We start from the raw sequence: 27,000 nt of genomic DNA, 5'->3' as shown, positions 1-27,000 counted from the left end.
GGTAATGTGTGGTTCCGGCATAGAATAAGTCACCTTTTCCTTACCCATTGGCGTCATAAGAAGTGACTAAGGGAGGGCGAGCGATGGGCAGCAGCGTCCCTCTTAAAACATATTCAAAGCCTAACTGCGGCTCCCAATCCGCCTACCAAGAGCGAGGATTACTGGCAAAACCCCCCTGTGGCTGATATGATGATGATGATTAAAATATATCATTTCGTCATAGCCGTAGAATACTGACGGATCTATATATGTAATATTTGTCAGATCCGTCAGTATTCTACGACTGTGACGATTTGTCTCCCCATACATTGTACTTGTACATAATACAAACTGCTTAGTTTAAAACCAGATGGCGTTGAATAATATATCTAATTAATATTTATTGTATTTATATACTTACTAGTTTTTCACCCGCGACTGCGTTTGTTGTCAAATTGGTCGAGCCTTCAAGAGCCTAACAAACTCACTTTTACTAGTTTTAGTGGCCCTTATTTCGTACACATGGTCTCAGAAGTAGAGAATCCTATTATATACCCAACTTACTGATGGTATACCGTGATAAAAGAAAAAAAAACACCAGTTTATAAGTTAGACGTTTAGGGATGCCAGACGATCCAATTTCGTGCAGTTGTTTTTGCATGATGCCGGATCACAGAGGGACACACACTTTGTACAAAAGTCGATTGCTTGGGTACCTCTGCCCCATTCGTGTTTCTGCCGTGAAGCAGTTGTGTTTGCATGGCTGTGTTTCGGTTTGAAGGGTGGGATATAGCGTGAATTTACAGGATACAGAGGAATAACATCTGAGTCCTCAGTAATGGCAACGCATGGGGGGTATCATGGACGCAACAGTATACTCTATTATGTCCATGGTACTGCTCATGTCTATAGGCGACGGTTACCACTTTCCATCAGGTGGGTCGTCAGCTTGTTTGCCATTCTAAGTTGTATATAAAAAAAATAAAAAAAAAAATATTGTTAATAATTATTAAAAACTCTCCCAACCTTTTTTTTATATCTTCTATATACAGATATCGTCAAGTTATATTTTTATTATATTAGTAAGATAGTAAGGATTAAAACATTTCTTATAATCTTCCAGAAAGCCGAGATACTCGCAAGACAAACACGAGTCGTATTCAGAAATTTCAAACTCGCCGCAGCATCCACCTCCGGAGGATATTCCTAAGATGAGAACAGACGTAATAGACAAGCCGCTAGACCTTAAAACCAAACCGGATGTTCCGGAGAAGCCTGACACGCTCGACAAATGTAGCCAAGCTACCTTAGACAACCAAGAGAAACCACTGGAGTTGAGAAATCAGTCGCTAGAAATAAAAATTGACCCCATTTCAATCCTGCCACATGATCATTTCAATGATGACAGACTGTTTATGAATTCACTGTTGCCACTTTTTAAAAAAATGGACGACGACACAAGATTATTGTGCAGAATTGAGGTGTTAAAAATAATTAGATACGCGTTGCAAGGTCACAAATGTTTCGAAGCGCTCAAAATGGCGGAAGATAATTTTTTTAGAAACGAAATAAGCGGAATCCTGCTTAAAGAGAATGGCGTTGAAAGTTCTTTGAGCAGTTCCAAGTCTAGCGAATCTAGGCTCTCGATGGTTACTAGGTCGGCCGATGGCACGAGAACTACGAGGAAACGAAAAGTACGTTGTGTAAACCTTTTTTATTTTTATTTTTAAGAGTTTAAATATACCTATTTATCTTCACGCCAAGTTCCTTGCGGTGTATACAGAGAGAGCTAAGTTCCAAAAACTTATATAGTACATTTGTTCTTGCTTCCTGCACTTTCATTACTTGTCTTAAGCATGCACGCTAGTTCCGGGGACTCTTGACTCCACTTTCAGATAGAACGCAGTCTTTAATAGGTTTTTTTTAATGGATGATAATGGAATGGTAACCCCGCCTGCGCTATCGGTATACGATGGCGGAGCACCAGTAAGAGATGATAGGTGAGGATGAAGCTAGTCGATTAGTTTATCGTGATGAGTTTAACAATAAATTAGTCAAGATCACGAGAAAAGAGTCACGTAGAGGTCGACCTGACAGGGTATATTGCTAGCAATGGAACTTGTAGTCCGCATTACTAACAATCCCTTTCCCCCCAGACTAAGATGGTATGTCTGCGAATCCTGTGTAATTTCATTTCTCTCTTTTTAGGATCACTCGCCAACACCTACTCCAGTACCAGCCAAAAAGAGAGGACCAGGTCGCCCGCGAAAGGTACAAAATAAAAATGTCTCTAAATAGTTTAAAACAGTCGCTGACCGCGTCTCTCTGTTTGTTCGCTTGCGTCTTCCAAACCATGCAACAGATTTTGACACGGATTTCATCGTCATTTTGATTATTTTTTTTATAAATTTTATGTACATTACATACATACATACATACATACATATCTGTCACGCCTCATGTACATTACATCCTAGTTAATATCTTTAAATAGTTTGCGGTGTGGTCTCAGCACAGAATGGGCCACCACTTCCTTCTTTTTTCCCCGTGGATGTCGTAAGAGGCGATTAAGGGAACTTAATGGATATTCTAAATCTAACTTTGTTTGCTAACCTGCCTGCCAAGCGTGGCAACTACTGGCAAAGCCCTCCTTTTGGGGCAGATCTATGTTCAACAGTGGACAGTTAACGGCTGATAAAATGGTGATGATGATAAGTAGCTAGTGATCTATGTCCAGCAGTGGACAGACAACAGGTATAAAGCTGATGAGTAGCTAAATATGCACGGGTGGTCGAACCGTCATTTTTTTTTTTGTTTTTGGGACACAACCATCAATAAAACAATCTCGCTCGCTCTCCTATTAAGTTGTATAACACTATTCATCATTATTTATGTTGCCACCAGATCCGCCTCCCTCAGTCTGATTCTGATGAAGATCAGCTATTAAGGAAACGGTGCCCGAAGCTGAAGGTGGCGCCTGTGGAGCCACGCCTCTCCGAGATGGACGAGACGCTCAACAGAGCGACCAGATTGTCCCAACTATCGACACCGCTTTTCATGAAGGTTCGTAAAGAACAGTGACATTTTTTTTTGGATCTAGGGACCAATAGTCCAGAGGGAGACTTTGTACAAAAGTCGATTGCTTGGGTACCTCTGTCCTATTCGTGTTTCAACCGTGAAGCAGTTGTGTTTGCATGGCTGTGTTTCGGTTTGAAGGGTGCGATATGGCGTGAATTTACAGGGTACAGAGGAATAATACCTGAGTCCTCAAGAATGGCAACGCATGGGGGGGTATCATGGGCGAAATAGTATACTATGTTATGTGCATGGTACTGCTCATGTCTATAGGCGACGGTTACCACTTTCCATCAGGTGGGCCGTCAGCTTGTTTGCCATTCTAAGTTGTATATAAAAAAAAAAATAGTCGTGCGAGCCCTAATTGTGACGAGAATGGGGTACATCGTACTCGGGTCTACGTGTTGTCATTATTTAGGACTGGGTTTGAGTATTTTTTAAACGGTATGTATTATGTAATTTTCGCATCAAATTTGTGTTTCGTTCGACCCCGAAATTTCGAAAAACATTTCATGGTAGGCCCTATAATAGTGTATACTGCCAACAGTTCTCAACGGATCTCATTACTAATAATCCCCTCCCCCCATTCTAATTATGGGTACTAAATAGCTGATGACAACTATACTTAAAGAACATTAAAAGCAATTCGTTATATATGATATTTATATTCACAGATCTACAATTTGGAACGTTCGAAGAACGCGCCGGTATCACTAACTCCCCAGCATACACCGATGCTCAACAAAACGGAACCGGCGGATCCCGAGCCGCAACCAAGTTAAACCTTACCGCCATAATGATAAGAGCTAGTATAAGTTTACTCGTAAGTTTCCATTCTCTTATGTATTTGTTCTCATTTGTCTTTTTGGTGAACGATCTTAACATGTCTCTTTAAGGAAATGAACCATTCAAACTAACATTGTAATGATAAAAGATTTGTTTTGATTATAATGAATAAAATCAAAAAATACTTAACCGATTTTGAAAATACTGGCACCTATAAACAATTATATTATCGGCGAATACCATAGACTATCGCTTTATTCATAAAAAAAAAAAACGTCAAACTACTCATAAACCTATTTTAGATATTGTACTGTTTCTAAATTCTTAATTTAAATAAAAGTGACAACAGACTACAAAGAAGGGGTAAATAGATTCCTTCAGGGTTGGCAATATGCGCGTAATACCCCTGTTATTGCAGGCGTTCATAGGCTACGGTAACCGCTTACCATCAGGTGGGCTGCACGCTTGTTGCTACCTCAGTGGTTTAAAAAAAAAACAGTGTAATAGTTAAAATAGGTCTATAGATTTTAGTTTTTACAAATAAGTGGGTATATGTCCGATAGTATTACTATCTTCTTTCTATCCTATTTAAGAGCTGCGCTCTTATCGGTGGAGCTCTTGCCACTCACTACAATTTTCAGCGAGTCTCTTCACCTCTTGATACGACACGACACCAACTCCTTCCTTGATCTGCCTGATATAACTATGTCTCGGTCTCCCTCTTTCCCTCCTTTCTTCTATCTTACCTTCTATTATAATGTTCATAAGTTCGTCGTGCCGTATCAAGTGTCCCAACATTTTTCCCCTTCTGTCCTCAATACTTCTAATAATTTGCCCTAAGCAGGACCTCCTCCTTGCTAATTCGATCCCTCCAGCTAATTTTCTCCATCCTTCTCCAGCATCACATTTCAAAGGCTCTAAGTTTATCCATTTCCTTCCGAGTTAATGTCCACGTCTCACATCCATACAGAGCTATACTCCAGATATAGGTTTTGATAAGCCGCTTTCAAAAATCTTTTGTTATCTTAGCCTGTAAAAGGTGTTTTTTTGTTATTGAAGGCTTGTTTGACCATGGCTATTGTCTATTCCGATAGTATTATAAATAAAGAATTTATTAATCGTTTAATAAGAATCGAATCGAACAAGAATCGATTAGTGTTTCGATTTGTTACTAATTTTATTTAGAGAGGTGTGTTACTGTGATAATTTGTACAGAACTCTGTTGTCGTTTATATTGAAACTTACTTTATTCTTTGTTCCCTATATTCGTTTCTTATAGTAATAAATCGTTTATCATAAAAAAAAAATGTTATCATTCCAGTTTAATTATATACATATACATCGTCACTTTAAAAAGATATGCCAAGATTGTTTACTAAATATATTGAGTAAAAAAAAAAGAAATAATACTTACTAAGAGTGTTCATAACTGGTACAGAGATGAGCGGTTCGCTGAGTACCCTAAATTATGCTTTTGCGCAATAATGGCTGACTCACCCGTCATACTCGTGAACGGGTGCTACTTGTGGGAACCGATCCGTTTTATATTTGTTGTTTTTTCCATTTAATAATACATACAAATATAACTTTTCATTGGTTGATTTATATACGACTTATTCAATTATTAAAGTTTTAGTTTGGTAGCAGAGCATGTTTTAAATAATTGAAATTTTGAAAAATGTTTAGTTATTTTTGAAAATTGATAGTTAATTAGACATTGGTAGGCTGAAGTTATTGTTACTAATTGTATCAGCCTTCCCCATAAGGGGAGTTTTGCTAGTCGTAGTCACGTTTGGCAGGTGGGTTGCCAACCGCAGTTAGGGTTTTAAAATGTTTTAAGAGGGACACAGTTGCCCATCCCTCGACTATTGAATTCCCTTAGTCGCCTCCTACGACAGCTACGGGAAAAGGGGTGGTCCATTCTATGCCGGGACCACACCATGCTAAGTTAAAGTTGTGAACGCTCTTATTAATGTAGTCACAATGTGACAAATTGATTAATGTCCACATTGGTGTATGTCGGTGCCAACGTTGGCCCAATTTGTAATGCAAAAGTCTGTTGGATCATAATTCGTATTTTATAAATTTAAAAATAAAAAACAAATTTGTAGATGCTTTAAAGAAATGGTAACTCCATCTGCGTGGTTGAGGGACCATTTGATGATATGTGAGGACGAAGTTAGGTCAGTTAGCCCATAGTGAGTAATACGTCAGGAATTAATCGCAATGGTTTTCAGAAAGACCGCGTGAAAGTGGACCTTAGAAGGTATATTGAAAGAAATAGGAATTGTTAGTAATAGGAACTAACAGTTCCATTGCTAGCAATAGACACTATAAGGTCGACCTCCATGCAGTCTCCTCTGGAAACCATCTTGGTTAACACTTTGAGTGCCGACGAGCGCCATCGCGCTCGTGCGCATTGCAACTAAAAGTGCCACCGTCATAGCGCTCGTGGAATCAGTCGCTGTTTAGCTTGCTGTAAAAAAAAAATATATTAAAATTGGATAATTTTTGGAGGAGATACAGTTTTTTTTAGAGACAAGGGTAAATAACATCAACACGACAAAGATTTCTTTGGCATTTTTAAGTAGATATAAGTAAAAATCAATGGCACTAAAAGGGTTGATTCTTGTGGAATTCGCCACGGTGGGCTAACTGACCTGCGTTCATCCCTCCCTGGTATCCCGTTCGCCGCGCAGACGGGATTATCGTTTCATTGTTACCCATTCAAAAAAAAAACAATTATAATACAAAATAATAAAAAAGAATAAAAAATCTAATAAATATTAATAAAAAAAAAAATAAATAAAAATAAAACAGGGTAAATTGCTAGCATTAGCATGTATGACTAGCAAGGGACTTATCATTCCCAAAGCAATCCATCTACAAATATAAAGTTCCTCAACATTTCTTTTAAATGATCCACCATCTTAAGTACCTCTAGTATATAATATTAGTGTTAAGGAAATTGTGATATAAACGCTTAGATTTAGTAATTTAAAATGTAAAAAATTGTTAATATGTAAGTAAATGCCATTTTTATATCCGCTGTAAGTTAAAGTCGTTCGCGTATAAGCAAAAAGGGTTTAAGTTTTTCAAACTCAAGTCTTGATAGAGAGAGACGAAAGATTATTGGCATTTATTTATTTTACAATGTGTTATAGTTAAGTCTTTTTTATTGGATGAAAATGTTATGGTTAGACCGTCTGTGATATTTGTATACTCTGTACTCAGCCAGCGTGGGGCACCAGTCGAAGGTGATAGATGAGGATGAAAGCGATGAAGGATTAATTCATGTCAATTGGCCTTGATGAATTCACCAAGAGTTATGGTGGTTTCCAGTAGAAACGCGTGGGTGTTAGATTAGTTTAAAGTAATAAGGATTTTTATGGTTGGGGAAGTTAAACCCCATTATAGACACTCCTCTTTCCCATAATAGGGCTACAAACCAAAATCCAATTATATGTTAAAAATAATTTATCTATTTCCAACCAACTTCAATAAAAGAGAAGCCTCTCTATTCGGCTTATTACCTCCGTCATTTATAAACTATATTTGTTTTCTTTTTTAATCTGAAATTTTGTCAAAAACGGTTAAGTAGTTTAGTTTTTAAATGAAAATAAATGTATGTGCCACGATTGAAGTTGGTATTTCATGAAAGAGATTCTTAAATTATTTAATTCGTTAAGGACATCCTAATTTTACTAAGTACGCTAGTAAGTAAAATTTTTTTAAACCTTTCTGTTACACCCTGTATATGCATTGGATGTGTGTGTTGTCTAACCATATTGGTGCACCCTGTTACAATGTATTGATATTTCTTTTATAATTTTATTTCTCATTAAAAAAAATATAAATGCGTTAACTGGTATAAATAATTGCTGTTTGTAAAATCGTTAATATTTGTAAAATTGTTCATTATTTCGTTAACTGTCCACTACTGGACATGAGACTTCCTATAGAGGGAGTTTTGCCTGTAGTTGCCACCTTTGACAGGCAAAAGCATTTAGTTTTTAGAGACGTTTTAATAGGGACGCTTCTGCCGTACCTTCGATCATTGTTTCCTGACTCGTCTCTTACGACACCCATGGGAAAGGAAAGGGTGGCCTATTCTATGCCGGGACCACACGGCCATTGAAAATTGAAGCATGAAAAATGCCATGTACTGAAATTATTGGTAAAATATAATGTCATTATTAATAAGTTTTTTAAATGGTTTTTCAATGGCGATATTGATTTTTAAATTTTTTTTTTTAAATATTTGAATTCCAAGGAAACGAAAGTATGATAATCGTTTGTAATAATTTTAACTTTTTAATTTCTGACAATTGAATTATATTAATAAAACAATAATTTATATTTAATGTTTTTTATTTTATTAAGAATTCCTTTACATGAAAATTATGAAAGTAGGTAGCCATTTCATTTAAGAAGACATGGCATATTCTACGCCGGGACCACACGGCGTAGGTAAACTAATGCTACTACTAAATTTGTATGAAAATTGAGTTAATTTGAATGTAATATGTCGTCCTGCGGCACAGTAATGGATACCTCGTTGAACTTTACCTCCAAACCCTCCCGCTGAGGGCTACAACACATCAAACCGACGAAATAACTCTTCGCTTCAGGAAACTGACACAATCTCAGTAGAGTCCAACTAATATTGTCTATGGAATACTTGACGCAAACAACGTCACGTTTTTTAGTGAGGCGCATCCAGAATTTGCGCGGGTCACCATTGTACACACCTGTAAATATTTTTTTTTTAATTTTTAATTAATTCGGTCGCAGTAAATCAGAATAATAAATATTTAATATGGCAATGTAGTAAATGCTCAACCTGTGTACCATTTCAACCAAATACGTTCAAGTGTTTACTGGCCTGCATAAAGGAGATATAGCGAAGTACATTTTTTGCAAACGAAATTGACTTGATGTAGTGATTGATTTATATTATTGATTATAATATTATCTCTAATAGTTGTAGCATACAAATTGAAGTTTTTTTTTTAATTTTTAAAATATTTGATTCTTCCTGTGTGCATGGCGACTCGAACCACGGACCTCCTTAAGCCGGATCCCATTTTTTATATCACTTAGGTGTCAAACAAGAATACGGCCCACCTGATAAATGTGAGTAATCCGAATAATATAAATAAAATAAAATAAAATTAGGAATCGATGGAAGCAGGTGAAGAAAAATAGTAGATGATGAGTTCAGAAAATTTATAATAAGACAATTCCATTGTTTAAGAAAGAACATCAAGAAAAATATTCTAATTATTTGTCATTGACAGAAAAATAAAATAACAAATATAAAGAGGTTTCACAACAAAATGGTTACCTTAGCCTGCAATACCAAGGGTGTTACGCGCGCGTTGCCGACCCTGAAGGAACTATTTATTGAAGAACCCTATGCTCTAGTTTCTTGGAAAAATCTCCACAAAGAGCTCATTCCAAACGAGAGGAAACATCTCTGAAACCGCGATGTACGCGGCCATCTAAGCTCTAAGGTATGGAGGTGAACTCTGTGCTTATGGCGAACTGTACGATGGTAAAGGGTGGCCGTGTGGCATCATGTTAAATAATTCCTCAAAGCACATTCCGTTGTACAAGCGGTAGAACACGCACTGTCCCTTTGGCATTTAGCCTGTTTACCCACTCTATTGTTATACCACTACTTAAAAGCATAGAAAAAGGGGCAAATTTCCATTGTTTGTGCAGACCTTAAACGAAACTAAGTAACAAGACTAAGAATAATTTAGTAACAGAAGATAAAGGTACAGTTGCAAAATCTTACCAGTGGCCCAATCTGAATTTTCATTAGTGTACACACTGCCTATCATGGGCTGTCCATCATTGTACTCTATGCCCGTTTTCAGCCAGTGTTTCTCATCCAAATAAATCATAAGACCAGCTTGGTCGTACAATGTTGTAAAATCCGCCTCGATGCAAGCCTGCCATTGTTAGAAATTTATTTATTATACAAAAATATAAATATTTTTTAATGGTTGACAATTGAACGGTAATTCCACCTGCACTATCGGTATACACTGCGGGGTGCCAGTGAGAGGTGATAGGTGAGGATGTATGGGCGGGTCAGTTAGTCCATCGTGATGAATACCCTGGAATTCAGCATGATGGTTTCCAGGTAGGACCATGTAAAAGTCGACCTAACAGGGTACATTGCTAGCAATGGGTTTGGTAGGCCACATTACTAATATTTTTTTTAATGAGTGAAAATGAAATGTTAACCCCACCTGTGTTAACGGTAAACGCTGGCGGGACATCAGTGAATGATGGTAAGTGATGATGAAAGTAGTCAATTGGCCTATCCTGAAATATTGTACAGAAGTCCTCCACATGGATACCTCTGTCCCATCCATGTTTTTGCTGTAAAATAGCTGCCCTTTTTTATGGCAAAGGGCTGCTCATACATGGCTTGAGTTTGAAGGGTGGAATTACAGAATACAGAGGCATCACATAAAAGCGTCCCCAAGAATAGCAGCGCATGAAAGGTATCATAAGTATCACTTTAGACTTACAACTTAGAATAGCAAACAAGCTGACGGCCCACCTAAAGGATGGAAGTGGTAACCGTCGCCTATAGACATGAGCAGTACCATGGACATAACAGAGTATACTGTTTCGCCCATGATAACTCCCATGCGTTGCCATTCCTGAGGACTCTGGTATTATTTCTCTGTATCCTGTACCTGTACATATCCCACCCTTCAAACCGAAATACAGCTATGCAAACACAACTGCTTCACGGTAGAAACACGAATGAGATAGAGGTACCCAAGCAATCGACTTTTGTACAAAGTCTGCCTCTGGTAAACTTGCCCATATACATCCTATAGCATGCACAAATCTTTATGAATTTATTAGTAGTGAGATGTAAATAAAAATAATTGCTTCATATAAATTAGTGGATAAACAATTATCAGGAATATTAGAAAGCCTATGTTAATTTATGTATGCATGTATATATGTATATATGGTAACACGAATCCTGTTTCCTACAGGACAGACTCAGTTTAGTGTAGGAATCAATGATAATTTCGGTTGATAAGTTGATAAAATGATAAGTTCGGAAAAATTGTTGTGTCAAAATAAAAATGGTAAAAAACACACACACGTGTGTGTGTGTGTGTGTGTGTGTGTGTGTGTGTGTGTGTGTGTGTGTGTGTGTGTGTGTGTGTGTGTGTGTGTGTGTGTGTGTGTGTGTGTGTGTGTGTGTGTGTGTGTGTGTGTGTGTGTGTGTGTGTGTGTGTGTGTGTGTGTGTGTGTGTGTGTGTGTGTGTGTGTGTGTGTGTGTGTGTGTGTGTGTGTGTGTGTGTGTGTGTGTGTGTGTGTGTGTGTGTGTGTGTGTGTGTGTGTGTGTGTGTGTGTGTGTGTGTGTGTGTGTGTGTGTGTGTGTGTGTGTGTGTGTGTGTGTGTGTGTGTGTGTGTGTGTGTGTGTGTGTGTGTGTGTGTGTGTGTGTGTGTGTGTGTGTGTGTGTGTGTGTGTGTGTGTGTGTGTGTGTGTGTGTGTGTGTGTGTGTGTGTGTGTGTGTGTGTGTGTGTGTGTGTGTGTGTGTGTGTGTGTGTGTGTGTGTGTGTGTGTGTGTGTGTGTGTGTGTGTGTGTGTGTGTGTGTGTGTGTGTGTGTGTGTGTGTGTGTGTGTGTGTGTGTGTGTGTGTGTGTGTGTGTGTGTGTGTGTGTGTGTGTGTGTGTGTGTGTGTGTGTGTGTGTGTGTGTGTGTGTGTGTGTGTGTGTGTGTGTGTGTGTGTGTGTGTGTGTGTGTGTGTGTGTGTGTGTGTGTGTGTGTGTGTGTGTGTGTGTGTGTGTGTGTGTGTGTGTGTGTGTGTGTGTGTGTGTGTGTGTGTGTGTGTGTGTGTGTGTGTGTGTGTGTGTGTGTGTGTGTGTGTGTGTGTGTGTGTGTGTGTGTGTGTGTGTGTGTGTGTGTGTGTGTGTGTGTGTGTGTGTGTGTGTGTGTGTGTGTGTGTGTGTGTGTGTGTGTGTGTGTGTGTGTGTGTGTGTGTGTGTGTGTGTGTGTGTGTGTGTGTGTGTGTGTGTGTGTGTGTGTGTGTGTGTGTGTGTGTGTGTGTGTGTGTGTGTGTGTGTGTGTGTGTGTGTGTGTGTGTGTGTGTGTGTGTGTGTGTGTGTGTGTGTGTGTGTGTGTGTGTGTGTGTGTGTGTGTGTGTGTGTGTGTGTGTGTGTGTGTGTGTGTGTGTGTGTGTGTGTGTGTGTGTGTGTGTGTGTGTGTGTGTGTGTGTGTGTGTGTGTGTGTGTGTGTGTGTGTGTGTGTGTGTGTGTGTGTGTGTGTGTGTGTGTGTGTGTGTGTGTGTGTGTGTGTGTGTGTGTGTGTGTGTGTGTGTGTGTGTGTGTGTGTGTGTGTGTGTGTGTGTGTGTGTGTGTGTGTGTGTGTGTGTGTGTGTGTGTGTGTGTGTGTGTGTGTGTGTGTGTGTGTGTGTGTGTGTGTGTGTGTGTGTGTGTGTGTGTGTGTGTGTGTGTGTGTGTGTGTGTGTGTGTGTGTGTGTGTGTGTGTGTGTGTGTGTGTGTGTGTGTGTGTGTGTGTGTGTGTGTGTGTGTGTGTGTGTGTGTGTGTGTGTGTGTGTGTGTGTGTGTGTGTGTGTGTGTGTGTGTGTGTGTGTGTGTGTGTGTGTGTGTGTGTGTGTGTGTGTGTGTGTGTGTGTGTGTGTGTGTGTGTGTGTGTGTGTGTGTGTGTGTGTGTGTGTGTGTGTGTGTGTGTGTGTGTGTGTGTGTGTGTGTGTGTGTGTGTGTGTGTGTGTGTGTGTGTGTGTGTGTGTGTGTGTGTGTGTGTGTGTGTGTGTGTGTGTGTGTGTGTGTGTGTGTGTGTGTGTGTGTGTGTGTGTGTGTGTGTGTGTGTGTGTGTGTGTGTGTGTGTGTGTGTGTGTGTGTGTGTGTGTGTGTGTGTGTGTGTGTGTGTGTGTGTGTGTGTGTGTGTGTGTGTGTGTGTGTGTGTGTGTGTGTGTGTGTGTGTGTGTGTGTGTGTGTGTGTGTGTGTGTGTGTGTGTGTGTGTGTGTGTGTGTGTGTGTGTGTGTGTGTGTGTGTGTGTGTGTGTGTGTGTGTGTGTGTGTGTGTGTGTGTGTGTGTGTGTGTGTGTGTGTGTGTGTGTGTGTGTGTGTGTGTGTGTGTGTGTGTGTGTGTGTGTGTGTGTGTGTGTGTGTGTGTGTGTGTGTGTGTGTGTGTGTGTGTGTGTGTGTGTGTGTGTGTGTGTGTGTGTGTGTGTGTGTGTGTGTGTGTGTGTGTGTGTGTGTGTGTGTGTGTGTGTGTGTGTGTGTGTGTGTGTGTGTGTGTGTGTGTGTGTGTGTGTGTGTGTGTGTGTGTGTGTGTGTGTGTGTGTGTGTGTGTGTGTGTGTGTGTGTGTGTGTGTGTGTGTGTGTGTGTGTGTGTGTGTGTGTGTGTGTGTGTGTGTGTGTGTGTGTGTGTGTGTGTGTGTGTGTGTGTGTGTGTGTGTGTGTGTGTGTGTGTGTGTGTGTGTGTGTGTGTGTGTGTGTGTGTGTGTGTGTGTGTGTGTGTGTGTGTGTGTGTGTGTGTGTGTGTGTGTGTGTGTGTGTGTGTGTGTGTGTGTGTGTGTGTGTGTGTGTGTGTGTGTGTGTGTGTGTGTGTGTGTGTGTGTGTGTGTGTGTGTGTGTGTGTGTGTGTGTGTGTGTGTGTGTGTGTGTGTGTGTGTGTGTGTGTGTGTGTGTGTGTGTGTGTGTGTGTGTGTGTGTGTGTGTGTGTGTGTGTGTGTGTGTGTGTGTGTGTGTGTGTGTGTGTGTGTGTGTGTGTGTGTGTGTGTGTGTGTGTGTGTGTGTGTGTGTGTGTGTGTGTGTGTGTGTGTGTGTGTGTGTGTGTGTGTGTGTGTGTGTGTGTGTGTGTGTGTGTGTGTGTGTGTGTGTGTGTGTGTGTGTGTGTGTGTGTGTGTGTGTGTGTGTGTGTGTGTGTGTGTGTGTGTGTGTGTGTGTGTGTGTGTGTGTGTGTGTGTGTGTGTGTGTGTGTGTGTGTGTGTGTGTGTGTGTGTGTGTGTGTGTGTGTGTGTGTGTGTGTGTGTGTGTGTGTGTGTGTGTGTGTGTGTGTGTGTGTGTGTGTGTGTGTGTGTGTGTGTGTGTGTGTGTGTGTGTGTGTGTGTGTGTGTGTGTGTGTGTGTGTGTGTGTGTGTGTGTGTGTGTGTGTGTGTGTGTGTGTGTGTGTGTGTGTGTGTGTGTGTGTGTGTGTGTGTGTGTGTGTGTGTGTGTGTGTGTGTGTGTGTGTGTGTGTGTGTGTGTGTGTGTGTGTGTGTGTGTGTGTGTGTGTGTGTGTGTGTGTGTGTGTGTGTGTGTGTGTGTGTGTGTGTGTGTGTGTGTGTGTGTGTGTGTGTGTGTGTGTGTGTGTGTGTGTGTGTGTGTGTGTGTGTGTGTGTGTGTGTGTGTGTGTGTGTGTGTGTGTGTGTGTGTGTGTGTGTGTGTGTGTGTGTGTGTGTGTGTGTGTGTGTGTGTGTGTGTGTGTGTGTGTGTGTGTGTGTGTGTGTGTGTGTGTGTGTGTGTGTGTGTGTGTGTGTGTGTGTGTGTGTGTGTGTGTGTGTGTGTGTGTGTGTGTGTGTGTGTGTGTGTGTGTGTGTGTGTGTGTGTGTGTGTGTGTGTGTGTGTGTGTGTGTGTGTGTGTGTGTGTGTGTGTGTGTGTGTGTGTGTGTGTGTGTGTGTGTGTGTGTGTGTGTGTGTGTGTGTGTGTGTGTGTGTGTGTGTGTGTGTGTGTGTGTGTGTGTGTGTGTGTGTGTGTGTGTGTGTGTGTGTGTGTGTGTGTGTGTGTGTGTGTGTGTGTGTGTGTGTGTGTGTGTGTGTGTGTGTGTGTGTGTGTGTGTGTGTGTGTGTGTGTGTGTGTGTGTGTGTGTGTGTGTGTGTGTGTGTGTGTGTGTGTGTGTGTGTGTGTGTGTGTGTGTGTGTGTGTGTGTGTGTGTGTGTGTGTGTGTGTGTGTGTGTGTGTGTGTGTGTGTGTGTGTGTGTGTGTGTGTGTGTGTGTGTGTGTGTGTGTGTGTGTGTGTGTGTGTGTGTGTGTGTGTGTGTGTGTGTGTGTGTGTGTGGTGTGTGTGTATTTAGTTTTGGCAATATATATATTAGTTTTTTTTCAATATATCAAGTCTCACATCCGAAATATAAGTACGGCAACTCACACTAATGCTAAAGTTATAATGAATTAAGAGACCGCCTAAAAATTAGCAACTGCTGAGGCAGCTCCGATTACCAGCAAAATGTACTGACGTTTTATTTTATTGCTTTTTCTTTTAATTGTAATTTATTTTTGTTGTTGGTAATAAAGAGGTCTAGATAGATTCTTTGTCAGGCAAGTATTACAAGGGGGGGGGGGTGCATTAGTAATGGGGATAGACAACCTCTTACGATTCTCTTTTTATATAGGCTACTGTATTTAAATTATAATTTTTTTTAATTATTGTAATTTATTAGTATTGTAGTTGGTTGCTAGGTATGACAAAATGTTTTCGTTGATGTAATTAGCTACCATACGTTTTAAATGTCTGCTTTGGAATCCTGCAATGAGGAGGAGGGCGTTGATATTCGCGACACAGTTTTGTACTTCTGCGGATATCATCGTTTTTCAATAATATTGTAACCAATGTTTTTGTTCCAAATAAAGAATTATTATTATTATTATTATTAAACCATTCTACCTCGCCAGCGTATTCTGTGAGCGCGTGGCGGCCATTACTATTCCATTCAATTCAAACAATGTTCCCTAGCACGGTGACCACGCGATCCCCCCTGGAGACCATCTTGGTTAATTTAAGTAAATTTATCACGATGACCCATTCATCTGAATTCAACATGATGACTTCATCCTTCACTAGTGCCTCGTCACTGTACACCTAACTTTAGCAAAGGCGAGTACACCATTCCATATTCATCTATTAATAAAAATCCTTTATAACCCATTAAAAAAACCTTAATTTAAATTAAAATTATTAGAAATATATTTTTATATTATTAAAAATTTATCTTTATAAGTATAATTTAGCTGTTAACTGTCCACTGTTGAACATAAGCCTTCCGCATAGCAGGAGTTCCCAGTAGTTGTCACGCTTGGCAGGCGAGTTGACGACCGCAGTTAGGCTTTTAGAGGTGTTTTAAAAGGGACGCTGATGCCCATCCCATTCCCTTAGTCACCTCTTACAATACCCAAAGAAAAGAAAGTGGTGGCCTATTCTATGCCGGGACCATACGGCCAGTCTTTATAAGTATACCATGGATTAAAGCGTAATGAAAATATTCTCATTCTATTTAGTAAACTCACCACAAAATTGAAGTCATCTCTTAAATCAACACCATATAGATGGCCAGTATTAAAGTGAAAATTATACCAGGTTCCTTGCCAAAAATCTGTGTTATTTTTCGTTTTTACGCGTAAACCATCCGATTCTACTGTCCATGTGGCCGGTTCGTTTAACCATTTAAAATCTTTCACGAGATTTACTTTATCAAATTGATACGCCTCCATGTTGAATATGAATCAGTGAATGAATAAAGTAAACAAAATATGCAATACTTCGTATAAAAAATAGATATTCTGTGAATTAAACTGAATTATATACAAAAGTACTCTGTACAAAGATTAATTGATCAATCAATTGTCAATATTAGGTATCATGTCCTTGCGCGGGCGCATGATAAAAATAATATCGGTTTTATCTAAAAACTAACTATTGCTCGCAACTTCGTACTTGTAAATATTGGACAAAAATAATCACCTTTAGATAGTGTATCAAAATAAAACCTATAAGTTATACCTTTACACCAGATTTTAAGTTAAACCTTTATGAATATAACTGTGGACATTTCATTCAATTTGGTGCAGTAATTTTTGAGTGATATCTTGTTATAGTGTAAATACTTCTTGGTAGTTAGTTTTTTTTTTTGTACCTATCTATTACTGAATTGATAACTTAATAAAATTGTCTTGCAGTATCGATACACACTGACGGGGCACCAGTGAGAGATGATAGATGAGGATGAACTAATCAAGACGGCTTCCAGGTAGAATGGCATGGGAGTCGACCTGATAGAGTTTTATGTTAACGACAAGTATAAATAGACGCTTACTGATACAATTTAATATACTATAGCGTTTAAAATATGATCATTAGGGCAAACTAACCCTAAAGCAGTTTCAACCGTAAAGCAATTGTGTTTGCATGGCTGTGTTTCGGTTTAAAGGGTGGGATATGGCGCGAATTTACTGGGTACAGAGGAATAACACCTGAGTCCTCAGGAATGGCAACGCATGGGGAGTATTATGGACGAAACATTATACTTTGTTATGTCTATGGTACTGCTTATGTCTATAGGCGACGGTTACCACATTCCATCAGGTGGGCCGTCAGCTTGTTTGTCATTCTAAGTTGTATAAAAAAAAAACAGTCTGACGCTCTCACTATTATCTATATTCCTTAAAGTCACAATAAATTAAAAAAAATATCTAAATTCCCACTTTATGGTCCTTTCGGGATACCAACGTAGAAATTCTTCGCGTTTAGCCAACAAGCCATTCTCGCCTATCGTCCTTCACTAATGATTCAATGAAAATAATTCTGTATTAATTATATCTATTAATTGACTATAATATCTGCAAATATTTTGTAATACCCGACAGTTTCATAAAATTTATTTTTAATTATTATTTAAAAATACATGTAACAGTGCCGTTTAAAAGTGATTAAGAAGCAAAAACAATTATACTGTCTCTGTAAAGTGATTTAAAAATTTAAATTATAGTCTCCCTAGACAAATTAACTACGAATCTATTGATAGAATTGTTTCGATCAGTGCTGAAAGAACAAGACACTACATATCGCTATCTCATTCTATCTCATTTTATTTATTCATTTTAGAATTATGTAGTTTTATTTATGCATTTTAGAATGGCAGTCAAGCTGACCCATTTGATGGAAAGTGGTAAACGTCGTATATAAACATGAAATACAATATTTTTTTTTGTTTATTTAATTATCATACATAAATACATTAAAAAAATTGGATTTTTAGTACCACTTAAACCTCTTGGGCTTGTGTGTGATGCTTTACACTCGGTTCTCCAATGTCCCTATTTACATTAATATTCTGCTGTTTTACCAAGGTTGGACAGTAAATAAGCTTTCAGTTTAAATTTTATGTTTTTGACAGTGATATTGTTTCGTAAGTCGGTAGGTAGAGAATTTATTAATCGCGGTATAAGGTAGGCGCTCGTTCGCTCGCCATAGTAATTTTTTGCTCGAGTAGTGACTAGCTTGTTTTGCGCGGCGGTGCGAGTATATATAGCATGATTTATTTTTGTTTGAATTTCCTGTTTAAAGAAATGTACTTTTAAGAGGCAATATTTTACTTTATCATGAATAGGCAGCGTTCGACAATACTCAAATAATTCGGAGTCACTTGTGAGATTTGATATGATTTTAGGTGGGATAATTAATTTTAATATTCTAAGTTGCAATCTATAAATAGTACTAGTACGTCCCTAATAGCTCACATGTTAAAAGGATTGTTAGTAATGGGGTCAAATAGGCCCATTACTAGCAATATATCCTATCAGGTCGACCTCCACGTGGTTCTCCCTGGAAACCATCGTGATTGATTCATTAGTGAATTTGTCACGATGAGCTAACTGACCTGTTTTCATCTTCACCTATTATCTTTCACTGGTGCCTCGCCAGTGTATACCGATAGTGCAGGCGGGGTTACCATACAATTATCACCCATTTTAAAAATAGCCCCCATGCATTTCCATCCATGAGGACTAAGGTCTTATACCTGTGCACTCTGTAAATTCACTGTCATATGCCATATTCTCTGTAACATTGTACGAAATAAAATATTTAAATATAAAATAATATTATTAGTCTCCCGCAAAACTCAGAGAGAGAGAGAGAGAGAGAGAAAGTGGGCGGCACAGACAAGAAAGGCCAGTTTTTAATACAGATAAAATATTATATAATACATAGATTACTTATTACATCCTAATAAAATCAAACACTGTGACTGATATTTAACAATCTAATAAATTTTTAAATAATTATGTTTTTCTTTATTACATTTTTTTTTATTCGTTTTAATGGCCCGAAAATTTGAAATGTAGTAGGCAATACTGACCATCGCCAAGCGTCTATAGATTCATTCATTTATAAAAATGGTGTCATTTCCGTTAGTAACACTGCGGCGGCATGGCTCCGCGCGGCTTATGAAGAAATTAAAATTTATTTTTGTATTTAGGTAGTGAACAGTTGATATAATTGATTTATAATCTCTCTTGAGTAGTTTTTAATATCAATATGGGTAAACCTGGTGAGTATATCTTATACTTCAATAAATATAGTTATAAATCTCCCACATGTCACCTCGTGGTCTCAACTTAATTTTTAAATTGTTTCCTCATTTATATTAAGATCTAATTAAATATCTGTGTAAAAGTAACTATGAATCGTAATAGCAATTTTAAAACTCTTTTTAACTAGTTTTTCTTCGCGTCGTATGTTTGCAGGTTATAGGCTTGTAATCATAAATCTCAAATCTTTATTTATTTTGTGTAAAAACTATTTAATTCTAATAAAATACTATATTAGATCCTGTCGAACTTATAAAAATACCATAATGATTATTGATAAGAAATTTAAAATGGTAATTCAGTTAACGGCCGGCACAATTCACGAGATCTGTTATAGATTTGACTGAATTGTTTGGTTAATAATTAATATCCTCACTTTTTCTTGTGTATTTTTTCATTTTAATCGTCGTAAAATAATAGATAAAAACGAAATTGTTTTCTGCGGACATAACCTACAAATATGTCCTAACATAACCTATAACAACCCAACATCTACTGATTATAGTGTATTTCAATAAAATTAGTAAAAATATAAACAAATCTAATCATTTGCAAGAACATATAATTCAAAGAAATTACGTATCTCTTAATTTGAAACAATAATCTTGTCAAACAACAGAGTTTAATGGACAACGTGGTGGCGGCGGTGGTCGGGGAGGCTTCCGTGGCGGGCGAGGAGGCGGAGGCGGAGGCCGAGGTGGCGGTGGAGGCCGTGGAGGCTTCGGCGGTGGCCGCGGTGGCGGCGGCGGTAAATTCGAGAAGAGGGGCGGCGGCGGCGGCGGCCGAGGATTCGGCGGAGGTCGTGGCGGTGGTGAGTTGACATTTCATTAATTCCATTTATTTCCAAAAATAAAAGGATGTCCTACTGATATTATAACTGAAGGTTTATGAATCATTTATAACAATTCGAGTTTAAAACAAGCTGAGAAAACTTATGTTCTTTCTGTATTTTACATATACTTAATATTTAGTATCGTTATAATGCAGTAAATTGCCACAAACACTTCCACATTTGAATCTAAACGGTCATGTACACTGCCATTTATTTATTTTTCAATGGGTGATAATGGAATGGTAACCTGTCTGTGCTGGTGGGAAAGGGATTGTTAGTAATAGAGACTGAGAATCCCATTGCTAGCAATATACCCAACCAGGTCGACCCCCTCGCGGTCCCCTTGGAAACTATCATGGTTAATTCCTGATGAATTCATCATGATGGGCTAACTGGCCTGTTTTCATTCTCATCTATCACCCTTCACTGGTGCTCCGCCAGGGTATCCCATTAACGCAGGTGGGGTTACCATAACATTTTCACAAAAAAACCCTACCTGTGCTGTCGGTATATGCTGGCATGGCACCAGCGAGGGATGGATAGATGACAATGAAAGCAGGTTACTTAGCCCACTGTAACGAATTCCAGTAGAATTAACTATGATGTTTTCTAGGGAGAACCATGTGGATATCGACCTAATAGAGTATATTGCTGGCAATGGGTCTTACCCCATTAACAATCCATTTTGCCCCTATACAGTGCGATTTATAAGAATTTTCTCCTGCAAACCCTTAGGTTGTGGAATGAGTTGTCTGTTGAGGCTTTTCTTAGAGACTATATTATGGTATTAGTAAATAAAAGGCATATTAAGTTTTCTTCAGGGTTGGCAACATGTACATGACACCCCTAGTGTTGCAGGTGTCCATAGGCTACAATAACCATTTACCATTAGACAGGCTGTAAGCTTATTTGCCACCTGTGGTAAAAAAAAATTCTCTCTTGTATGTGGATGTTTTAAGAGATGACTAATAGAACTTAATGGTTGAAGGATGAGCAGCAGCATTCCTCTTAAGACTTCAGCAAAACCTAACTGTAGTTGTCAACCCATCTGCCGCCTGTGTGATTTCTATTAGCGAACACCTTGTGAGGGAGACCTATGTTCAGAAATGAACAGTTCAACATTCAGAAAGTGTCATATAATTATAATTTCATTAAAATCCATTCATTATCATGTGATTGATTAATTAACATTAAAATATTACAAACTTTCACATTAATCTGCCCTTCATACGCTTTCTGTTTTTACCCAATGGTTAGCTGGTAGAGAATGGCATATGGCATTAAGCTCGCCATTTGTACAAAGTTTTATTGTGCAATAAGGAATAAATGAATAAATTAATAATATCAGTAGAATAGAATTAGTTGCATAAAATGATGACACCATGGTCCCTCTAATCTCGACCTATTCGTGAAGACTATGATACCACATACCCACTACTGATTACAAACAGACAGATACAGTAGTGAACTTTTTTTATTACATTCACTTAAATGGCGATAACTCGGCAGGACGCGGCCGCGGAGGACCCCCCAAGAGAGGAGGCTTCAAGGGGGGCAAGCAAGTTATCATCGAACCACACAGGTTTGTATGGATTTTAATTATTAAATTAATTAATTACAAATAATAGGGCAGTATTGTCCATATCCTATAATGCAAATAAAGTATACTTATTCAATTTTTTTTCCTTTATGTATGATGTATTAAGTTGGTCTTAAAACTACGTATAAAATATTATAAAGGAAATAAAAGGTTTATTTATTTATTTAAGTTCACCAACAATTGTTTTCACAAAATAATGTAAATATATATACAATTATGTAGCTTGGAACTAAGTGTAACAATTTTTTATAGCATATATTGATACATTTATAGCAATAAGTAGGGGTTTTTCCAAGAGACTACAGCATGGGGTTCTTCAAAAGGGGGGTAAAGAGGTTTCTTCAGGATCGGCAACGCGCGCGTAATACCTCTGGTATTGCAGGTGTTCATAGAATACGGTAACCACTTACCATCAGGTGGGCCGTATGCTTGTTTGCCACCACAGTGGTATAAAATAAATAAATATATTATATATATATAAATATATTTCCATTTGACATGATGTAATTGCAAATAACTTTCGTTCTTCTGAAAGCATACAGCTTGAAGCCAATATATTTCACTGATCAGATACCCGTCACTCCGTATACCCACCACATCCACTACCCATGTAACTGTAAAATCTATTTACCAGGCATGCAGGAGTGTTCATAGCAAGAGGCAAAGAAGATGCACTCGTTACGAGGAATTTGGTGCCCGGCTCAGAAGTGTATGGCGAGAAAAGGATATCTGTTGAGGTTTGTTTATAAATTTGTATACTTATATATGTTCAGGAGAAAAAATCTAGACTTTATGCATATCATTTAGTTCATTTCTTTTTTTATTTTTCGTAAAGAAACAAATTGTTTTACCAACTTAATCATAATAAAAAAAATGCTTTTAATATTGCGTGAGAGGATGATTGGAGATTATCAATTCAGTTGATTTTTTTTTTTATTTGTTACCTCAACCCTGTCAGTTGTAAATCAATTTGGAAAATTTTTTTTTTTTATCTGAAAGGATATATTTACTAATTGGTCTCGTAGAAATTTAATTAAAATCATTTTTGCCATAATTCAAGTTGGAGAACTAATTTGATTTATTATTCAAAAGAATTTGTGGACTGATTTAATTATTTTGTGTCTTGTTGTGAACCTGATTTTTTAATTATTTTTTTTAAATCACTATTGGTAAACATGAAAAAAAAAATATTGCTATCGACTAGTTTATAGTCCCATATGATGATTGTGGTCCCTCTAAACTTGACCTATTCATGAAGACTATGTCCACATACCCACTTCTGATTACATTTACTCCATTATCCCCCCTTCCCCAACTGTGTTACCTTCACTAAATACTCCCCCTATTTTGCAGAATGAAGGCGAGAAGATTGAGTACAGAGTATGGAATCCATTCAGATCGAAATTGGCTGCAGCCATTATGGGTGGTGTGGATGCTATCCACATGCCTCCAGGGTCCAGGGTGCTGTACTTGGGTGCCGCCAGTGGGACCACCGTCAGCCATGTGTCAGATATTGTTGGACCTGTAAGTATTTGTATGAATAATTATGCTATGTCACTCTGCTGTCTATAGGTGACAGTTTTTTTTATGGATCATACCTGTATGTTAACCCCGCCTGCGCTAACAGTATACGCTGGTTAGGCATAAGTGAGAGATGATAGGAGAGAATGAAAAGGCAGGTCAGTTAGCCCATTGTGATGAATAACACCTGGAATTCAGCATGATGGTTTCCAGGGGGGACTATGTTCAAGTCAACCTGGTTGGGCATATTACTAGCAATGGGACTGGTAGCCCGCATTATTATCAATATATTGATAAACAATATTGACATATTTTGGCTAACAGCCCTTAAGATATAACACTTGTCTCCGAGAATGGCAACATATAAGCAGCACAGTATATTCTGTGAGGTTCCTAGTGCTGTTTATAGCATTTACTATATAAGATATGTAGTGTGAAGATAGTTAGTTTTATAATTGTTCTTTGTTTGCAGGAAGGCCTAGTATATGCTGTAGAATTCTCACACAGATCTGGGAGGGATCTCCTCAATGTGGCAAAGAAAAGAACAAATATCATACCCATTATAGAAGATGCTAGACATCCACTGAAGTACAGGTGTGTATATCAATTTCTGTATGAAAACTGAGAAATTTATAAAAATATATTTTAAGTTGCTATTGAATTGTTTCATCTATAGATAGGAATTTTTAGTTTTATTCATTCAAATTACTTCAATCAAATTACTACTTTAAAAAATCCATTTATATACTTACTGTAAGAGATCCCTCTATGGGATAAGTCCACCATTGTATATTAAATTTTTTAATGTGTCCAAAATAAATTATATACAATAAAGATTTTACATGTATATACCAAATTTTATAGTGATTAGTTCAGCTATTAAGGCGCAAGTAACAAAAAACAAACTCGCTTTCAAATTTTATTAATAGTGAAAATTCTTAATATCACGAAAAATTTTAACAAAGATGATAAAATAGTGATGAACATCCTATGACCTAAATATTTCATGTTGATACCATTGAACTCTCTCTCTGATACACAAAACCAAATTACAACCATCTCCCTCCGATATACACTTTACTAATATGTCTGTCTCCCTCCAGAATGCTAGTTGGCATGGTGGACACAATATTTGCTGATGTGGCGCAACCAGACCAAGCCAGGATAGTCAGTCTGAACGCGCAGCACTTCCTCAAGAACGGCGGTCATTTTGTTATATCAATAAAGGTAAGTTACCTTTCAAGTAATTTGTTTGTCAATTGTAGTATAGATCACATATATGTATTACCCCATTGAATTCTAATATGGTCATGTTCACTACAATGGTAACAGTTGACAAATGTCTCTGACTACACTGCTAAGGATCAGTCTTGAATGCAGTTATTTTTCTTTATTAAACATGCGAATTTGACTTCAAAGATTTTCCATTTGAAGTTGTATAAAAAAAAATTGCATCTTTTTAGTAATTTAAAAAAAAATCGCAAAATCTAATCTTTTTATTAGAATTTTGATATTATGGTTAACTAGTGTATAGTTATGTAAATTTTTTGTTGTTACTCCTTATTTATTTATTTATAGCAAGGCAACAGATTACAAATTAATACATTTATAAAATAAATATTACATAAAATGGCATTAAATTTGCACTCAAACAACTGCTCTGCATAACATTCGATATTATATACATTAAAAGAATGACGGCTATAAATTTAAAGTAACAAATTGGCAGCCTCAATGTAACATTGCAAGGATTGTTGGAAGATATCAAGCTCCTTGCATACATTGTTATATTTTCTACACACGCGGATAATTGCATTGTGATACGATACATAATTATTACAAATCTGTATATAAAATAATTTGTGTATTCTTTTATTACCTGTACAAAATGAAACAAGGCTCAACAATGTGCTACTGTCCCATTTATAATGATGAAAGAAATATGCTAAATTTGTCATGTTGAAATTTGAACTCTCTCACTGAAGTACTAGTATACATATTTGTTAACTGTTACTTTTATGAATTACCATTTTTCACCATAAACAATTCTTCCAGGCATCGTGCATAGACTCGACGGCGCAACCGGAAGCAGTTTTCGCGTCAGAAGTGAAGAAATTACAAGCGGACAAGTTGAAACCACAAGAGCAGCTTACCTTAGAACCTTATGAGAGAGACCATGCAGTAGTGGTTGGGGTATTCAGACCACCGCCCAAGAAAGCATAGACAAAAATCAATGACTAGTTATTTTTTTTAATTACAGACTAACCCCTTATTCATAAAAATGTTATTCATTTAATTAACCTATTTTAGTTATTGTTTTTTGAACTCTTATATATAAATATAGGAGATCTTAGACTTTTTATGTGCGGACACTATTACTGTAATAGTTTGCATCAACAAGTATTGGCGAATGGAACCACATGTATCAGTATTTCTTTTTAAGTGTGGTAATTTTTGACAAATATATACATTTATTGTGACTACATACAGTTTATATGTGGAACATTTTCAGAACCTGCATGTTTTCGACACAATGTATATTGGTATGAAATAAATAAAATAAAAAAAAAATTAAATGTAATTTGCCTTGTTTAAAAAAAACTGTAAATACCGAACTTCTCAGACTTGGCATGTGTATGCAAAATGACGGTCATTTCATTCCTAAATAAGCGTCCAACATTATTACCTATATAAATATATAGGGTAATAATGCATTTATATATATGTGTGTGTGTGAGTTTAAAGTATTCCTTATTTAAAAGTTACGGAATATTCTAATATTTGAAATAGGTTTGTAGTTTTCAGTTTTTATGAATAAGGGGATTTGAATATACAGAAAGATGCATTTACATACGAAAATGCATTAAAACAGGTTATTGCAACATTATTTTTAAATGTTGCCATATCTAGAAATTAAACTGTATTTGTTTCACATGTCGAAATATTTTGGACTGTGATATATTTCCAACTTAAGTAGAAGTTTTTCATCAGTAAAAATGTCAAGTTATTTTTAAGTTTTAAACCTATTTCACACAATGATTTTACAACAGTGTATTGTGAAAAGGCTTTTAGTCATAAGTTGTGCATATGAGATGAATGTATGTTAAATAGGTGATAAGAGAGAAATATAAAATGGTTCAATTGAGATTTTTTGTTTTATTTATTTATTTATTTATTTATTTATTTGAAAATTTCTCACTACACTTACAGTTTCCCAAAACGTGTAGTGAGCCAAAGTTTTATTTCACAAACTTACAAATTTTGTACAACATTTTAAAAATATACTTCTTTTGTAATTAAATATGTCAATATCTGGCTGCTGAGCAATCAGAGAATTGAGCAGAGAAATAGCCTGATACGTGGGAGCAAACTGAGCAGTACAGGTACGAACCGGCGGTGCCGATAGTAGTCTACAAGCACGCAATCGCATGCAGCGTTGGGGTGCGTACAAAGAACAACGGCTAAGAGTTACAGGATTGTCTATTCCGCCGTTGAGCAACTGATAATAGTGCATCATCAAATTGCACTTTCGCCTTACCTCGAGCGTGTCTAGACCTACCATACCGGATACGAACAGTGATGGGTACAAATAAGGATAGTAGCCGTAAAGTTTACTATATAGAACACGTGCAAATTTCCTCTGAACTCTTTCTATCATTATCTTGTATTTTGTTTCATGAGGGTTCCAAATAATTGAATTGAATTCTAAAATGCTTCGTACAAATGAATAATATAATAATAATATTGCACCTTTATCTTGAAGTTGTGCCGACTGTCTTATCACAAAACCTAACGATTTATATGCACGACTACAAACGATGGTTATATGATTATTAAAAGTTAAAGCAG

General features: G+C 37.5%; 3 protein-coding genes across 4 annotated transcripts in view; 2 read left to right on the top strand and 1 right to left on the bottom strand.

Moving 5' to 3' along the window:
• The window catches only part of LOC113514787 (uncharacterized), a 39,035-nt gene extending 30,836 nt beyond the window's left edge, over window positions 1-8,199 (top strand). For both annotated transcript variants that reach the window (XM_052891870.1, XM_052891871.1), the window contains exons 3-6: window positions 1,103-1,673; window positions 2,188-2,250; window positions 2,884-3,042; window positions 3,729-8,199. In XM_052891870.1, the coding sequence (XP_052747830.1) occupies window positions 1,103-1,673; window positions 2,188-2,250; window positions 2,884-3,042; window positions 3,729-3,836 (901 nt within the window). In that variant the 3' untranslated portion in view covers window positions 3,837-8,199. The remainder of the gene's footprint in view (window positions 1-1,102; window positions 1,674-2,187; window positions 2,251-2,883; window positions 3,043-3,728) is intronic.
• On the bottom strand, window positions 8,194-16,445 carry LOC128200015 (uncharacterized). Its single transcript, XM_052891872.1, has 3 exons — window positions 16,118-16,445; window positions 9,644-9,800; window positions 8,194-8,591 (listed from the first exon to the last, which is right to left on the bottom strand). Exons 1-3 carry the CDS (start codon window positions 16,319-16,321, stop codon window positions 8,350-8,352), a joined length of 603 nt encoding a protein of 200 aa, XP_052747832.1. The 5' UTR covers window positions 16,322-16,445; the 3' UTR covers window positions 8,194-8,349.
• Window positions 16,446-19,016: 2,571 nt separating this feature from the next.
• Window positions 19,017-26,298, top strand: LOC113513547 (rRNA 2'-O-methyltransferase fibrillarin). The gene is made up of 8 exons (XM_052891942.1): window positions 19,017-19,158; window positions 19,818-20,009; window positions 21,540-21,612; window positions 22,265-22,367; window positions 22,984-23,154; window positions 23,624-23,745; window positions 24,255-24,378; window positions 25,207-26,298. The coding sequence occupies exons 1-8, from the start codon at window positions 19,146-19,148 to the stop codon at window positions 25,372-25,374; spliced, it is 966 nt and encodes a 321-aa protein (XP_052747902.1). The 5' UTR covers window positions 19,017-19,145; the 3' UTR covers window positions 25,375-26,298.
• The last annotated feature ends 702 nt before the right edge of the window (window positions 26,299-27,000 follow it).

This window comes from Galleria mellonella, unplaced genomic scaffold (genome assembly GCF_026898425.1).
Source record: "Galleria mellonella isolate WM207_F2 unplaced genomic scaffold, CSIRO_AGI_GalMel_v1 utg146, whole genome shotgun sequence".
Lineage (NCBI taxonomy): Eukaryota > Metazoa > Arthropoda > Insecta > Lepidoptera > Pyralidae > Galleria > Galleria mellonella.
The sequence above is the reverse complement of the archived record's forward strand: the minus strand, read 5'-3'. Positions and strand labels throughout refer to the sequence as shown.

Excerpts from the sequence above, each read along its gene's own strand:
- LOC128200015 (XM_052891872.1), bottom strand. The coding sequence starts at position 16,321 with ATGGAGGCGTATCAATTTGATAAAGTAAATCTCGTGAAAGATTTTAAA. Across the intron at positions 9,801-16,117 it reads GAGATGACTTCAATTTTGTG|GCTTGCATCGAGGCGGATTT; the intron begins GTGAGTTTACTA and ends TAACAATGGCAG. Across the intron at positions 8,592-9,643 it reads AAATTCAGATTGGGCCACTG|GTGTGTACAATGGTGACCCG; the intron begins GTAAGATTTTGC and ends AAATATTTACAG.
- LOC113513547 (XM_052891942.1), top strand. Across the intron at positions 20,010-21,539 it reads CGGCGGAGGTCGTGGCGGTG|GACGCGGCCGCGGAGGACCC; the intron begins GTGAGTTGACAT and ends ATAACTCGGCAG. Across the intron at positions 22,368-22,983 it reads AGAAAAGGATATCTGTTGAG|AATGAAGGCGAGAAGATTGA; the intron begins GTTTGTTTATAA and ends CCTATTTTGCAG.